At 40.2% G+C, this 16,353-nt stretch overlaps 1 protein-coding gene across 6 annotated transcripts in view; it reads left to right on the forward strand.

The window, feature by feature from the left end:
- LOC141773178 (suppressor of tumorigenicity 14 protein homolog) overlaps positions 1–16,353 on the forward strand; it is a 26,855-nt gene continuing 10,502 nt past the window's right edge. Inside the window, exons 1-21 of one of the 6 annotated variants that reach the window (XR_012595025.1) lie at positions 12–395; positions 2,578–2,734; positions 4,066–4,196; positions 4,311–4,381; positions 4,575–4,771; positions 5,246–5,281; positions 5,905–6,133; positions 6,370–6,506; positions 6,987–7,084; positions 7,402–7,502; positions 7,734–7,867; positions 7,994–8,098; positions 8,467–8,574; positions 9,062–9,178; positions 9,803–9,928; positions 10,025–10,208; positions 10,819–11,090; positions 11,226–11,362; positions 12,867–13,062; positions 14,182–14,243; positions 15,171–16,129. Coding sequence is in view for 3 of the 6 variants with exons in the window: in XM_074644936.1 (XP_074501037.1) it covers positions 354–395; positions 2,578–2,734; positions 4,066–4,196; positions 4,311–4,381; positions 4,575–4,771; positions 5,246–5,281; positions 5,905–6,133; positions 6,370–6,506; positions 6,987–7,084; positions 7,402–7,502; positions 7,734–7,867; positions 7,994–8,098; positions 8,467–8,574; positions 9,062–9,178; positions 9,803–9,928; positions 10,025–10,208; positions 10,819–11,090; positions 11,226–11,362; positions 12,867–13,028 (2,544 nt within the window). In the remaining 3 variants the exon portion in view is untranslated. Of the gene's footprint in view, positions 396–2,577; positions 2,735–4,065; positions 4,197–4,310; positions 4,382–4,574; positions 4,772–5,245; positions 5,282–5,904; positions 6,134–6,369; positions 6,507–6,986; positions 7,085–7,401; positions 7,503–7,733; positions 7,868–7,993; positions 8,099–8,466; positions 8,575–9,061; positions 9,179–9,802; positions 9,929–10,024; positions 10,209–10,818; positions 11,091–11,225; positions 11,363–12,866; positions 13,394–14,181; positions 16,130–16,353 lie in introns of those variants that run through there. The other 5 variants (XR_012595026.1, XM_074644936.1, XM_074644938.1 and 2 more) reach the window with 5 other exon arrangements.

Consider the following 16,353-nt stretch of genomic DNA (forward strand, 5'->3'; position numbering starts at 1 on the left):
GGAGAACAGGTGGGCCTGCTGAGGCCAGCCTCCTTCTCATCCAGTCGCCAGTTTCCTCGTTCCTGTCGCCAGATCTCCTCCAGGTGTCTCTCTCCTCAGAACCGAGTCACCTCCTCCAGTCTGAACCCGTTTAAACCGGTTCCGACACCCAGAGTTACAAACCAACTAAAAAAAACCTCTTTTATTGAGTTCCTGCAGCTGGAGGACAGAGACACCTGTCGCTGCTCACCTGTCGCTGCTCACCTGTCGTCGCCATGTCAGCGCGCAGGTAATGGAGTGCGAGACTCACCAAGAAGAAGAAGAAGAAGAAGAAGAAACCAACAACATCAGGAGGACACTTTAATTAACACAACATGGACTTACTGGATTCAGGACAGAAGTTCAACCCCAGACAGGTGAGCTCTTTACCTGTAACACTAACCCTGCCGTGACGTCACAGCCCCGCAGGTCCGACAGTTTCACCTGAGATTAGAGACAGAAACCAGAACAGGAAGAGTTTATGTTTAAAATGGGTGGGATCAAAGTATCAATGATAACTCATAATCATACAGAATCTACTGGTTCTATTGTCTGTACTGGTTTCCACAACAGGCTGAACTGGTTTGTTATGATTCATATAGGCTATAATATCTATCATGATGGTTTCTGGTGTTTTAATTGGCTTCTTTATTAATTTATCTTTGTATTAATTCCCTTATTTATTTACTCTTCTGTTTAATTTTCCCTTTTATTTATTTGTTTATTTATTTTTTATTAATTTTCAAACTTTTTATTTTTTTATTTATTCATTTATATTTTATTAATTTATTTATTTTTGCACTTATTTAAATAAATAAATATGGGGTGAAATGCAAAGGGAAAATTGTACATAAATAAATACACATTTAAAAAATATATATATAAAATAAATTTAAAAAATAAATGCAAAAACAAATAAACTAATTAAAATAAATGCAAGAATAAATGAATAAATACAAAATAAAGCAAAAATTAATTAATTATTAAAAAAATAAATGCATAAATAAATCCATCAGTATCACCTGAGATTAGAAACAGAAACCAGAACAGGAAGAGTTTATGTTTAACATGGGTGGGATCAATGTATCAATAATAATTCATAATCATACAGAATCCACTGGTTCTGTTGTCTGTACTGGTTTCAACAGCAGACTGAACTGGTTTGTTATGGTCCATATAGGCTATAATATCTATCATGATGGTTTCTGGTGGATTATGTTAAAACACAACACGCCTTAGACATAAAACAATCTCTAAACATGATTAAATAAATCAATTAAATTCACACTTAGTCTCTTGGCAGCAAATCAATCGGCAACAGTTTTATTACTCAAATAACAGTAACTAAGTACATTTACTCAAGTACTGTAGGCTACTTGATTACAATTTTGAGGTACTTTACTTGAATATTTCCATTTTCTGCTACTTTCTACTTCTCCTCCGCTACATCTCAGAGGGGAATACTGTACTTTTTACTCCACTACATTTATCTGACAGCTTAAGTTACTACAGATTCAGATTATTAAAACAAAATGTAATCAACTAATAAATGCTTATGCATTATTATAGATTAAACTACCAGCAGTAAATAAAGTCATTAAAATGTGCTCCACTTTTACCAGCCGCAAAATTAAAGTGATGAACAGATAAAATATCTAATAAGTAAGTATCAGACAGAAATTTGTAAAATATCCAAAATAATGAGTAAAATTTCTTTAAAATACTAGTAAAATATCCTTAAGATATAAGTAAAATATCCCAAAAACATTAGTAAAATGTCAGAAAAACATTAGTAAAGTATCCTTAAAATATTAGTAAAATGTATAGAAAAATTGTAAATTATACTTAAAATATTCCTAAAAAAATATAAGTAAAATATCAGAACATTTTTTAATAAATTATCAGACAAAAATTAATAAAATCTGTAAAATATATTTGTAAAATATCTCAAAATTATTCAAATGAGCTCCACCTTTACCAGCTGCAGCATTAGAGTGATGAACAAGTAAAATATCCCAAAAATATTTGTAAAATAGCAGAGTAGTAGTAGTAAGACCGTAGTGGATCAGGTTTGTTTTGCCAGCTTCTGTCCTGATAGAAGACACTTTAAACTGAAGCCATTTATATGACATAAGATAATAACTGTCACAGTGTGACAGGGTTCCAGGGTAACAGATTATTAGGGTGTGGATGATAGACTCTTTATCAAACAGGACACAACATGCTGAATTACCACTCAATATAATAAACACATTCCTGTCCAGATACACCCTGATTCACTTTCAAACAGAGGAACAGGTTCACTCAGAGAGCAGCCTCAACTCACACTGATCTGTAGAGAGTCCCCGTGTCTCTGTATAACCCTCCAGAGACCACTTTCTACTAAAAACCAGAACTGGTCCCAATGAAACCTGCTGACAGTGAGTTCTGTGGTAGAAACAATCAACCAGCTGATGTTTTATACAGTCAGCACAGTCCAACGTTGTGATTCAAAACATCAACCAACGAACCAGCTCCCCTCATGCCCCCCCTCTGTCTGTCTCTCTGTCTCGGGACCAGGACTGGGACACCGCCCTCCAGTTCCTGCCGGCCTCAGACACCAAGCGGCTGGAGAAGAAACCGGGCCGCAGGAAGAAGCTGTGGATCGGAGTCGGCCTGGTGCTGGCGGCTGCTGCTGTGGCTCTGCTCAGCGGACTGCTGGTCTGGCACTTCCACTGTGAGCTCAAACCTTTATTTAAACCCCATGAACACCTGTTAACACTGGGAGCTGATTTGACCAGAGGTGAACTCTGTTATCAGTCTGGAGCTGGAGGCAAACATACAGCTGATAGAACAGGCTTCAATGAGCTGATTATTAAATAGAAACATTCAGTGTCTCTGAACACCAACACTTTGATTTTTAAATCAAAAAAGTCTGAGCTTTAACTTTAAAACACTGATCAGAAATTCAGATCCAGACACTGCTGGATTCCAGATGTATACTTTAGTTCAATGGTTCCCAATCTGGAGGTCCTGACCCCCACTAGAGGTCGCCAAAGCTTCGCAGGGGGACGCAAGGCCTTCTTGATTTAAGGGGTGGAAGACAACCTTTTTTAAAATAATATACAGTTGGCCTTTATCTCAGCATTTCATTCATTTCTGTGAAGAAAACTAAAATAAATTGTTATTTTTAAAGTTTAGATTTTTATTTAAGATATAAACTAGAAAAAAAATTATTGATAAAAATAAATGACAAGGAAATAATCTGCTCAAAATCACTTATTTTACACAAACTTCCTGCAGTTATTGTGCAGTTTCTATAGTTAGTTTTATACTGTTATTTTTATACATTGAATATAATATGAAACATCCATAAAATACAGTTTACTCAATGATAGAAAAGGGGTCCCTTAAGGAAAAAGGTCTGCAACCACTGCTATAGTTTATTCTTCCCTTGTGGAATTTAAGTTTTTTTTTAAGTTTAAGTTTTTTGTTTTTTTTCAGTTAAGTTTAAGGGTTTTTTAAAATTAAAACGTTTTTCTTGAGGTCTGCACCAGAGTATGATTACTCCTTTCACAACTGCCCAAACAAACTGCACCAGAGTGTGATTAAAGTGGACGTGTTGACTTATGAAACCGCAGTAAGAACGTCTGCAGTCGAGTGTGAACACACAGGATGCACATAAGCGTGCAGCATGTAAAACACCCTCCTGCTGCCGAGAAGACATCGACTGTAAACAAACTCTGATGTAAACAGTGCAGGTTTCAAAAATTAAAAACAGTTTTACAAATGTTTTATGAGGAAAGAAATATATTTCTTAGACTTCAAGGATTCACACAATAAACACTGAATGTAAACAGAACTGTGTGAAAACACCATGGGGCGCCTTTACTTGTTTATTAGTTATTAATGCTGAAGCAGATTCAATAAAGTCATATTATTTTGGTGAAGGTCCAAAGAAAATATTAATAATCTGTGTGTAGTTGCTGTGTTTTTATTTATGTTGGCTGAGCCGTGAATCACCAGCTGTATATCAGAGGTTGATCCTCTCTCTGTCTCTGTCTTCAGTACGCAGTGACGTCAGAGTGAAGAAGCTTTACATCGGCTCCATGGAGATCAATAACGAGAAGTTTCTGCCGGCGTATGAAGATCCAAGCAGTCCCAAGTTTACTCAACTGGCCTCTCTGGTCAGCAGACAGGTGAGACTTTATTAACCAACACGGACTCCTCCTCTGGTCTCTACTTCTCTATCTGGTGATGTGATTATTGTGACGTTGATATATTTATATATTTATGACCCGTTTGTCTTTCAGCTGAAACTGATTTACTCCAAAAACTCTGTGCTGGCCAAAGCCTTTAAAGGCTCCACGGTGGAGGCCTTCAGGTACGCTTCACACCACCGTGTCAAGATCCAATGTAAAACATCATCACGTAAAAGCTGTCCTATGCTAAGCTAGGCTAACTACATCCGGACTCTCTCTCTCACAGAGGAAGAGAATAATAGATATATGATATAAATGTGAAGAAACGTCTGAAGCGTGTAGCCGTAACTCTTTGTCTCATCTGTGTTTGTGCAGCGAAGGAGACGGCGGCGGGGACGGCGTCGTGGCGTATTACCAGTCCGAGTTCGACGTCCACGTCCTCCAGGAGGATTCGCTGGACGAAGCCATCGAGTCTCTGGAGCCGGCGGCAGGAAGTCAGCAGGGTCGACAGCAGGGTCGCCTGCTGCTGAAACCCACCGACGCTCTCAGCGTCAACAACGTCGTCTCACGAGGTTCGGCTCATCGCTGACTACCGGCATCACAGTAACAGAATATTGATTCATACTCGTTGAGTTGATACCTGAGATCAGATTATCAGACTGCTCGTGCTTCTTTAATCTTCGCTCTGCTTCCAGATCTCATCTCATCTAAAACTACTAAAATAACATCCAGGGTGTGATAAAGTGGAATTATCCTTTAATACAATCTATGTTGTTTCCACTGAATCAGGAAGCTCTGCAGGAACATAACGAGCTGTAACTGAACGTCTGTTCATTGTTTCTGGTTCTGCTTTTCAACGAGTTCCTGGAACTTGGGCTGCTTTCACACCTGTAGTCCGGTTCATTTGGTCCGGGCCAGGGGAACAAATTATATATTGTAGTATTATAGTTCTAGTCTGGTTCCTGTTCACACTGAATTAGAGGAAACCTGTACAGTTTGTTGAGTTTAAATAAACATTTATTTCCTGTTTATGTTTCTCTTGACAGCTATGGACCCACGCATGGCCAGGAAGACTTTATACGGTGAGAACTGTTGAATAGAAGATATCTGTGTTTATATCTTTATATCCTGTTCTTTCAAAGTAAAGTTACAAAGTTAAGATGCATTGTTTTGATTCATTCATTGTCACTTTTATGTTTTATTCCACATCAGGGCTCAAAAACAACAATTGACTTATTGACAATAATTGATTTTTTTATTGTTTCCCTAAGAAAAATGACTACAACAACCTAAACCATAACAAATAAAATGATATGTACATATAATAACAGATAGTAACTGTAAATTCAAAAACAAATTCAAAAATATAATATAATAGTATAATAAAATACTAATAATACAAAGATAGAAAAATAAATAAAATAAGCTTAAATTTTTTTTTATAATAAATAAGTAAAATAAGATACAAATTGTAATAAATAAATACCATAAAATACAAACTTTAAGAAATAATAAAGACGTAATAAAATAATTAATTGATTTATTTGTAAAATATTTAGAAAATATAGATAAAATAATTAATGCATATGAAATGTTTTCAAAGACTTTAGTGACCTCAGATGATGTTATCATTGATTCAGGTATGTTTTTTAGAGCAGGTGTTGGTTTGTAGAGAAGTTCTGATTTTTCCTGTTTATATTTTCAGTAAAGAAGTCATTCAACATCCACGTCAGCAAAGCGGGGATCGTCCGATCTCCGGGGTTCCCCGACTCCTCGTACCCGCCCAACGTCTACCTGCAGTGGAGGCTGAGGGCCGACCCGGGCCACCGAGTCCACCTGGAATTCCACACTCTGATCCTGGAGGACGACTGTCAGCAGGACTTCATCCAGATCTACGACTCGCTGGCTCCCATAGAGCACCGCGTCCTCACAGAGTGAGACAATAACTAGGTCTTTACCAGTTAGTGTTGGAACAGTTCGCAGCTACAAACCAGCTGATTGATTATTGACCTTTGATTACTGTTATGACTTCAGATCAGATCAGATGTGAGTCAGACGAGATAAAAAACTAAAGTTTGATTAAAACAATCACTAACAGCTGATGGGAAAAAAAAGTTAGTTTGAAACCATCACTAACAGCTGGATGTCTCTCTCTGTGGTTCGTCTCCAGACAGTGTGGATACCCTCATGACTCGCTGTCCTTCCTGTCCTCTGGAAACGTCCTGCTGCTGACTCTGATCACCAGCGAGGAGAAGAACTTCCCCGGCTTCAGAGCCAACTACTCCCAGATCCCCGTGACCGAGAAAAGTACGTCAGCAAGTATAAAACCAGCAGGAATCACAGTGATCAGCGTTCTAGTCCACCGTGACACGTCACTTTCACTGGTTTACAATGTGAAGTTGGTTTTATGAATGTCCTCCAGTCACATTTTGTTTTCTTGATGCAGCTCTGGTGATCAAGCTGAAATTATATAATCTTATTTTCTTATTAGTATCTGTTTTGGACATAATTTTTGGAAAACAAGATACTTTTCAACCAAATTGTCGACAATATTAATATTATTGGAAGTAATTTTCAGTGCTTCTTATTTGTTTTATGTGACAAACTGAATATCTTTGGGTTTTGGATATGGCTGTTAATCGATTAAAATAGTTAATCACACATTTTTTATCTGTTCAAAATGTACCTTAAAGGGAGATTTGTCAAGTATTTAATCCTCTTATCAACATGGGAGTGGGTCTCTAAATGTCCAACATGTCAGTGCTAACGGTCCGTCTCGTTGTCCAGAGTGTGGAGGAGCGCTGACTGGAGACAAAGGCTTCTTCTCTTCACCCTTCTTCCCCTCCAACTATCCTCCGAGGACCGAGTGTGTCTGGAACATCGAGGTACGTCCACGGCTTATTGTTCTAATGAGAATAACAAGTAAAGGTCATGAGGTCAGGAACATCTTAAAGGTTCATCCTCTGGAGAGCAGGAATGTGGCCGGGACATTTCATTGGACAAAATTTCATCTGTAAAAGTGGAGATTTTGACCCAATAGTGATGCTAGAGGAAAGGTCAAATATATCATTATTCTTCCTTCAATCCCATTAATATCATCAGTTGGCGTCCACTCATATCTATTCTGTCTCATTTAGAATTAATGTCACTCTGTTTGATCATTTTCTTTTTCTCTATTCTCTCCGTTATCTTTCTGTTTCAGGCCCCAAAGGAAAAGTTTGTGAAGGTTCAGTTCAACAAGTTCTTCTTGGGGAACTTAAGCAGCCAGTGTCTCGGTGACTATGTTGAGGTCAACGATCAAAGGTCAGCCGTTAGTGGTTCTGTTTCTCCTTCTCTATCACCTGGTCTCCCTGTCAGGGTTTCTTTCACAACAATGACCGGCTCGCTGTACATTATCCCTTACATATCGATCAATACCTGAGCGTTTGATTTAATTTAGTCCGTCCACCCACCAAGAGATCCTCAGGTAGAGTCTAGGAGTCAGACATTTGACTTGCTGACTCGTCTCTGTGTCTCTGTGTCTCTGTGTTGTAGACTGTGTGGCAGTAAACCAAAAAGCACCGTGATCACCAGCCAAAGCAACAAGATGACCATCAAATTTATCTCGGACTCGTCCTTCGTTTACCAGGGCTTCACCGCCGAGTACGAAGCCTTTGTCCCGACTAATCGTAAGACTGATTCATTTTAATTGAATAACTTGTAACCCAATAACTACAAATTCTTGAAATACCTTGAGTTTTTGAAATTGATTCACTTCGTTTATGGCATTTTTACTGTTTGATATCATTGATCAGCGTGTCCTGGAAGGTACCAGTGCACCAACAACCTGTGCATCAACAAGACTCTGAAGTGTGACGGCTGGAACGACTGTGGAGACGGCAGCGACGAGGACCACTGCAGTGAGTCCAAAACACAAACTGTGGATGCATTTTGTTTTTATATTCACACAAAACAAAATACATTAACATGATTGATTGTTTTCAGCCTGAAAAATAATCTTAACTCACATCTTGCTACTGTAAATACACACAAGAGCACTAGATGTGGATTAATCCGCCACTGAAAATAGTCCCCAACAAAGTCACTATTTCCTCCTGTTTGTTTGATTAAAAACTACAGTGAGCAGCTGTCTGAGGGAATTACTGATGAAACTATATATTTGTGTTTTTAAAGATCTTCAGTAGGAACCAATGGGCCACACACAGGAAGTCAGACAGTGTTGAGAGACGGACTAACACGTTGTTGTTTTTTCTTTGTCTCATCTCAGAGTGCGAGGCGTCTCAGATGAAGTGTAAAAACGGCCGCTGTAAACCGAAGTTCTGGGAGTGCGACAGGTTTGACGACTGTGGAGACAACACGGATGAGGAAAGCTGTGGTGAGTTGAACTGAACTGTAGATGAACGCAGCTGTTAATAAATAAAATAACAAGTAAGGGATAATGTACAGCGAGCCGGGCATTGTTGTGAAATAAACCCCGACACAAAGCGGAGGGGTCTCTCATCGCCCTGAAGGGGTTTATTTCACAACAATGACCCGCTGGCTGTACATTATCCCGCCTATTACACGGCTATTTACTTAAGAAATCAGTAATTTGACACAAAAACGGTCCTCCAGAGTCCAACATCAGAACTGCGCCCATAGCAACGGTCTGTTACACATAGCAACGGTCTGTTATAAAGAAATAACAGATCGTAGAACGCCATGATTGACCAATAAGAATCGAGTATTCAACAAATGCCGTGTAATAATTGCTGATAATCCTCCAGACACAAAGACATTCACGCACATATCTCTTCATACCCGGGGTATAAGAGGGTCTGAATGAGTATCTCACTGGTGGAGATGTTTCTTTTTCTTTGTAGTAAAATGCAAACCAGGAGAGTTTTCCTGCAGAAACAGCCGCTGCATCCCAGAGAAGCTGAAGTGTAACGGAAAAGACGACTGCTCCGACGGATCGGATGAGTCCGCATGTGAAAAATGTAAGAACAACAGTCTTTACTCTAATAAATGCTAATAAAAACAAGAATTAATCATCTTTTTACTGTTGCATGACACTCGTACTCTCAGAGAGAGATGTTATTAGAAATATTTTAAAATATCAATGTTAGATGCAGTATTACATCTATTAGATTACTGTAAAAGTCACTGAAGCTGTCAGAATACTTTATGACACTATAGGGATACATAGGAATATGATACAACCTTTAAATACACACAAGATGATGTAGTCTCATCAGCAGTACTGCATCAGTGTAGTAGTAGTAGTCATAGTAGTAGTACTGATACTGGGTGTCTCTGTCTGTTGTTCAGCCCTGGTGTTGCAGTAGTAGTGGTAGTAGTAGTAGTAGTACTAGCAGTAGTAGTGATACTGTGTCTCTGTCCTTCAGCCCTGGTGTTGCAGCAGTAGTAGTAGTAGTAGTAGCAGCAGTAGTAGTAGTACTGATACTGTGTCTCTGTCCTTCAGCTCTGGTGTTGCAGCAGCAGTAGTAGTAGTAGTAGTAGTAGTAGTACTAGCAGTAGTAGTGATACTGTGTCTCTGTCCTTCAGCCCTGGTGTTGCAGTAGTAGTAGTAGTAGTAGTGATACTGTGTCTCTGTCCTTCAGCTCTGGTGTTGCAGCAGTGTTCAGAGTTCACGTTCCGCTGTAGGAACGGACGCTGCATCAGTAAACTGAACCCAGAGTGTGACGGCGAGCAGGACTGTGAGGACGGATCTGATGAGGCCGACTGCCGTACGTTTACCACACACACACACACACACATACACACACTCACTCACAGTGTGATGTCAGTCCCGTGTCTCCATGTTTGTGTTTGTGTGTTTTCAGACTGCGGGGTGAGGCCGTACCGGAGCTCTCGTATCGTTGGCGGTCAGACGTCCCGGGAGGGGGAGTGGCCCTGGCAGGTCAGCCTCCACATCAGGGGAACGGGTCACGTGTGTGGAGGGTCGGTGTTGAGCAACAGCTGGCTGGTGACTGCCGCTCACTGCGTCCAGGACAACGGACCAAACAAGTAGGAGCTCCAAATACACAGAAGTTCAGCAGACCACGTTGCGACATGAACAAGCTTTTAAAAAGTCCTTCCATTATCAGTTATGAGTGCAAACTAGGCAGCATGGATAACAGCCTTTCTATACTGATATCCAGTAGGCGATGTGAGGAGGGACGCCATGCCCCCTCTCCATCCCCTAGTAGCAGGGGCAAAATATTTTAGTCTAGTCTGACTGACTCATTGATCCTTTATCTGACTGAGGTTTGTGCCAGTTAGACTCTATGGCCCCGACCACGACTCTGAAATATCAGTAAGTTAGAATCTATGGCCCCGACCACGGCTCTGAAATATCAGTAAGTTAGAATCTATGGCCCCGACCACGACTCTGAAATATCAGTCAGTTAGAATCTATGGCCCCGACCACGGCTCTGAAATATCAGTAAGTTAGAATCTATGGCCCCGACCACGGCTCTGAAATATCAGTAAGTTAGAATCTATGGCCCCGACCACGACTCTGAAATATCAGTAAGTTAGAATCTATGGCCCCGACCACGGCTCTGAAATATCAGTAATAAAGCTGTCTTGAATTTATTCGTGACCTCTGACCTCTCTCTTGTGTGTGATGATGCAGGTACTCCCAGGCGGACCAATGGGAGGCCCTGCTGGGTCTGCATGTGCAGAGTCAGACCAACGAGTGGACGGTGAGGAGGAACCTGAAGCGGATCATCGCTCACAAGGACTACAACCCCTTCACCTACGACAACGACATCGCTGTGATGGAGCTGGACGCCAACGTCACCCTCAACCAGAACATCTGGCCCATCTGTCTGCCCTCCGCCACCTACGACTTCCCAGCAGGCCAAGAGGCGTGGATCACCGGCTGGGGCGCCACCAGAGAGGGAGGTGAGTCAACTCAGGATGACGGTGACATAATCAGCAACGCCAGGAAGTGATGCGCTTCATGTTTTTGAGTTTTTCAGTTTAGTTTTACTTTAATCACAAATATGTTCCTTAATATTTGATCATGTTGTCTGTCAGGCTTTGCTGCAACCATCCTGCAGAAGGCGGAGGTTCGGATCATCAACAGCACGGTGTGTAAGAGTCTGATGGAGGACGTGGTCACTGACAGGATGCTGTGTGCCGGGGTCCTCAAAGGAGGCGTCGACGCCTGTCAGGTAACACCAATCACACAACAAGGTGGTAACATTCAGAGTGTACGTCCTATAAAACGATTATAGTACAACACTCTTTAATCAAACCAGAACTTATTGTGTTTGCGTGTTGATTGACTGTTTCACGCTGTCCGACCGGCACTGTGCTTGAGGCGTATGCAACATTCATGTCGTCATATTTATAATGTTTACTGAGAAGTGAAGTCAGTGCTGAAGTGCCTTAAACCTGCATTCTTTCTAACAGCCAGCAGGGGGCAACTCCTCTGGTTGTATAGAAGTCTATGAGAAAATGAGCCTACTTCTCACTTGATTTGTTACCTCAGGAAAGATTGTAAACATGAGTTTATGGTCTCAATCACTAGTTTCAAGTCTTCTTCAATACAGCATGATGTTCATTTAGTAAATTATGGTCCTATTTAGAGTCAAATAGATCATAAAGCAGGGGAGGCTTTAGGGCATGGCTACCTTGTGATTGACAGGCCACTACCACGGTGTTGTCCGGTCTGGGAGTTGTACGTGTTTTCGTCTTACAACTTTAACCCTTTCACAGTGTGTTTTCACTTCATCAAAGTTAATTATAACCTTTTTGGTCGCCTAAAAATGTCTCATTCAGCGTTCGGTTGTACTTAGCTCCCCCCTCTCGTGTCTCTTTTGGTTACAAAAAAACATGATGGTGGCAACGGCTAAAAACCAAGATGGTGACAGACTAATACCAAGATGGCAGTGGCGGTAATTGCCAAAAACCAAGATGGTGCCGGCCAAAACACAAGATGGCGACTGCGGCGATGCCAAAAACCAAGATGGTGACCGACAAAAAGCAAGTTGGCGACTGCGGTAATAACTAAAAACCAAGATGGCAACGGCCAAAAACCAAGATGGCGGCGGCGGTGATACCAAAAACCTAAGATGATGGCGATGTCCAAAAACCAAGATGGCGATTGCCAAAAATCAAGATGGAGACTGCGGCAAAGGCCAAAAAACAAAGTTGGTGACAGATTAAAAGCAAGATGGCGGTGGCTTTGATTGCCAAAAACCTCGACGGTGACGGACAAAAACTAAGATGATGATTGCATCGATGGCTAAAAACCAAAATGATGACGGACAAAAACCAAGATGGCGACTGCGGCGATGGCCAAAAAACATGATGGTGGAGGACAAAAATCCCCCAAACATAAGAATACAGCAGCAGTCAGTGGAGAGGAGTGTGGCTGCTCTCAATTTCAGCCGGTAGAAAAATGCTTGGGCTGTTTTCAGGACGTGTCACCGTTTGTTTCAACGTCTACACCGGCGGGGTCGTTACCGGCTAATTAATTAACCCTAAGAAGAGTTCCAGATAAAGCGGGGAGTGAAGTTGCTCTTTAAAAACTGCCTCTTTTTCTTTCTACTCTGAGTTAACAGTATTCACTCGTCTGCTGCGTCCTGTTTGAGGCTCTCAGCTGAAGTAAAACACTTTTAAACACTTCCTGTGTGTTGGATCTGCTGTAACTCTCCTCTCTGACTCCCTCAGGGCGACTCCGGCGGGCCGCTGTCCGTCACCGGCCCCAGTGGGCGGGTCTTCCTGGCCGGCGTGGTGAGCTGGGGCGACGGCTGCGCTCGCAGGAACAAACCCGGCGTCTACACCCGGATCACCAAATACCGCAGCTGGATAAAGGAGAGGACTGGGGTGTAGCAGCAGAGCGGTGGACGGCTTCTTTGAACGACGGGTACTACTCACGGATATTTATGAATGTGACTGTTTTTATCCATATTCTCTCAGCTCAATCTCTGGATCAAACATTCAGTTCATTTTAAGTTTACAGATCATCTATGAATCAACGAAGCAGAAGCTGAGAGCTCCTCTCAATGAAACAGAGATCACAACTTGATCATCTTCTTTTAATATGATAATGATCATAACAATATTATCATAACATTAAGTAATTTGTGATGCAGAGCGGAAGAGGAAGTACAGAAGCTTGTTATCTGAGATAATGACTATTATTACACGGCTTTGTTGAATACTCGATTCTGATTGGTCAATCACGGCGTTCTACGGTCTGTTATTTCTTTATAATAGACCGTTGCTATGTATAACAGACCGTTGCTATGGGCGCAGTTCTGATCTCAGACTCTGGAGGCCCGTTTTTGTGTCAAATTATTGATTTCTGAAGTAACTAGCCGTGTCATACGCAGGATAATGTACAGCTAGCGGGTCATTGTTGTGAAATAAACCCCTTCAGGGTGACGCAAGACCTCCGCTTCACATCGGGGTCCATCACCCTGTTGTGTTTTATTTCACAACAATAACCTACAATAACCTTTGACCCTTTTATTAGTGCCCTTTTATTAAAAGCCCTCAAGCGTTTTTTTTTTCTGTGGACAGAATTCCTCTGAAATAATGAAACCAAAATAATGAAGTTTAGAAATTACAAAACTGTGCAGTGATTGATATTCTGAGCATTAAATCATGTTGAGATAACTTTAAAAATAGAGAAGAGATAATGAAGTTGTGATCTTTAGATAACCTCAGCTGCTCTCTGCTTCTGCTAGAAAGAGAAAAACACTCATTCAGTAAATACATGGAAACATAGTAGAAATGTAAACTCTACGTATGTGATCGTGTTGGGAAGCAGGGATATCCTCATATACACGTTTTACTATGAATTAATTTGTAATTGAAACACTTGATGTGTTTCCTCTTGAAAGCTATTGTAAATAACAACGGTAAAAATATTCTCTGGGCAAAAAGGAAATATTCTCTAAACGTTCCAGCTGCAAATGTTGACTCTCAGTCTTCAGTGGAGCGAACGGTTGAACAGGTTCAAGTTGTGTTTAGCTAACAGACTCAGAGCTGTACAGTCTCACTCTCTGGTGCTGGTGTGAACAAGTTAAACAGGATCAACAGGTGAATTTATAAACCCTGAACTCTCACAACGAAAGTTAGACAACTGAAATGATCCTGTTTAATCTCATCAGCTAACTCGCTTTTTTAAAACTTCTTTAAACACATTTAGAGGTTTCATTTGTTGTTTGTCTCAACCCTTAATTTGAAATAAAGGCAACACAAGAGAGTAGAGCTGTAACCGTACATCTTTAGGGAGCTTTATCCAAAGTTTTTCATATCTCAACGACCAGAAAAAAACACAAAAAGTGCAGCCCTCAGCGCAGAATTGACGCTCAGCACCTCGTCACACTGCTGCCTTTTGTAGCAAAGTGTAAAAATGTGGCGCTCACATTGCAAAGAATTAAAAAAATTAAAAAACTTGAACATAGCGGTCGTGGCGGTGCTTGCCATCCCCTGTGGTTGATTTGTCAATATTGCGGTTATTGCAGCTGCCATACTCAAATGAATAGCAGATCATATGATTAAAGTCATGATTGGCTGCTATGTTACCATGGCTACAGATAACACTTTTTACTGTAGCTTAATAATACTTAAACATATTCCAACCTTGAAATAAAACAATACATCAAATTTTTATGACAAATTCACAGAGTTCAGTAATAAATCTTACACAATGGTACTTTAACCATATTTTATGAAACTGGCTCAGATTTAACACAGTTATTGATAAATGCAATTGATTTATCATTTATTGAATCTCTAATTGGTTTAGTCTTTTAGTCCAATAATGCTTTTCTGTTGCTCATACTGTAGTTGTTGTTTATCTTATTGTACAGCCTGTTTTATTGTGATGAATAGAAGTAGAAGATATTTTACTCTTTATTGTGATACAGCAATAGATTTAGATGATGTATCACTAATTAGCATGTCGTCATCTGAAATAATAAATAGATAGTCTTTCTCTATTGGTGCCCATAAAACACAAAGAAGAATGTATTCATGATTGAGACGTCTTGGTGCATGCAGCTAACCGCCAACAGGAAGCTCTTCTGCAGATGTGATGTGGAGGCGGTGTTATTGTGATGCTGTGACATCCGTTGTAGAAGAACTGAAAACATATCCATGTAATAACAAGTTCCTATCTTATCCTGATACTTGGTTCCTCAGAAGCAAAAAAACATATATAGAAACTCCAAAAATACACTCAGGTTTCATGAAATGAAGGCGCTCCTCAGGGAACCATCTTGGGTCCTCTATGGATTCCCACAACGCACGCTAAATACCAGAGTTCATCTGGCTTATTTAGCACGTCATCGATATTTAATAGAACAACAGAGCTCCAGAATATTTGAAGGAACCCTTAAAAGTTCCTGAAAGCACAATTGTACAATTTATTAGGCTACCCGAGACTGTTTTGGTTACATTTCTTGTTTTTGTATTCGTGTTTTGCACTCTTTTCTGCTGAATGTATTTATTTGTACAGTGTTTCCTCATTCATCTGTATTTGCTTTTATCCCAGTTATAATTTTAGTTTGGGTTGCAGGATTATTAACAGCTTTAAAAAATATAGTAATATAATTCAAAGTATGACCCTTAGTTGCAGTATGAAAGAATTGTTCAATTTAAACTTATTTAAATGTTCTCAGCACTGTGGAAGGAATAAAGAGGAAACTGTAGGATGTTGTAGTTTAGTTTTGTAGGATGATTTAAGTTAATTTTAAGATAAAACAGGTGTAGGTAATCATGAATATACAGGACTCGCTAATTTGTATAGTACAGAAATATAGAAATGTTCTTGTTATTTTGATGGATTTTAATGTTTCCCTCTTGAGGGTAACTGACAAATCTCAAGCAATAAAAAACATTCATAAACAAAATGTAAACATTAACACATTTTTGTGTTTCTTTGAATAAATGTAAAATAAACCGATGTCGGTGTCAAAAAACTATGTTCATGTACAACTAACAACGGCTAATACATGTTGGCGCAAACAAACTAATACCGAGGTAAATTGGTGAAAATATGCCAACTATAGCGACGACTATATATAAACTGTTTTTTTTAGGTGTCTAAAATCTGTTTTTCTGCTGCTCCCGTCCACAGCCTCTTTACCTCGCCGTCAGACAGCCCTTTCTGACGGGGAACTGAAGCTGTTATACTGCTCTTTTC

This window comes from Sebastes fasciatus, chromosome 8, assembly GCF_043250625.1.
Source record: "Sebastes fasciatus isolate fSebFas1 chromosome 8, fSebFas1.pri, whole genome shotgun sequence".
Taxonomy (NCBI): Eukaryota; Metazoa; Chordata; class Actinopteri; order Perciformes; family Sebastidae; genus Sebastes; species Sebastes fasciatus.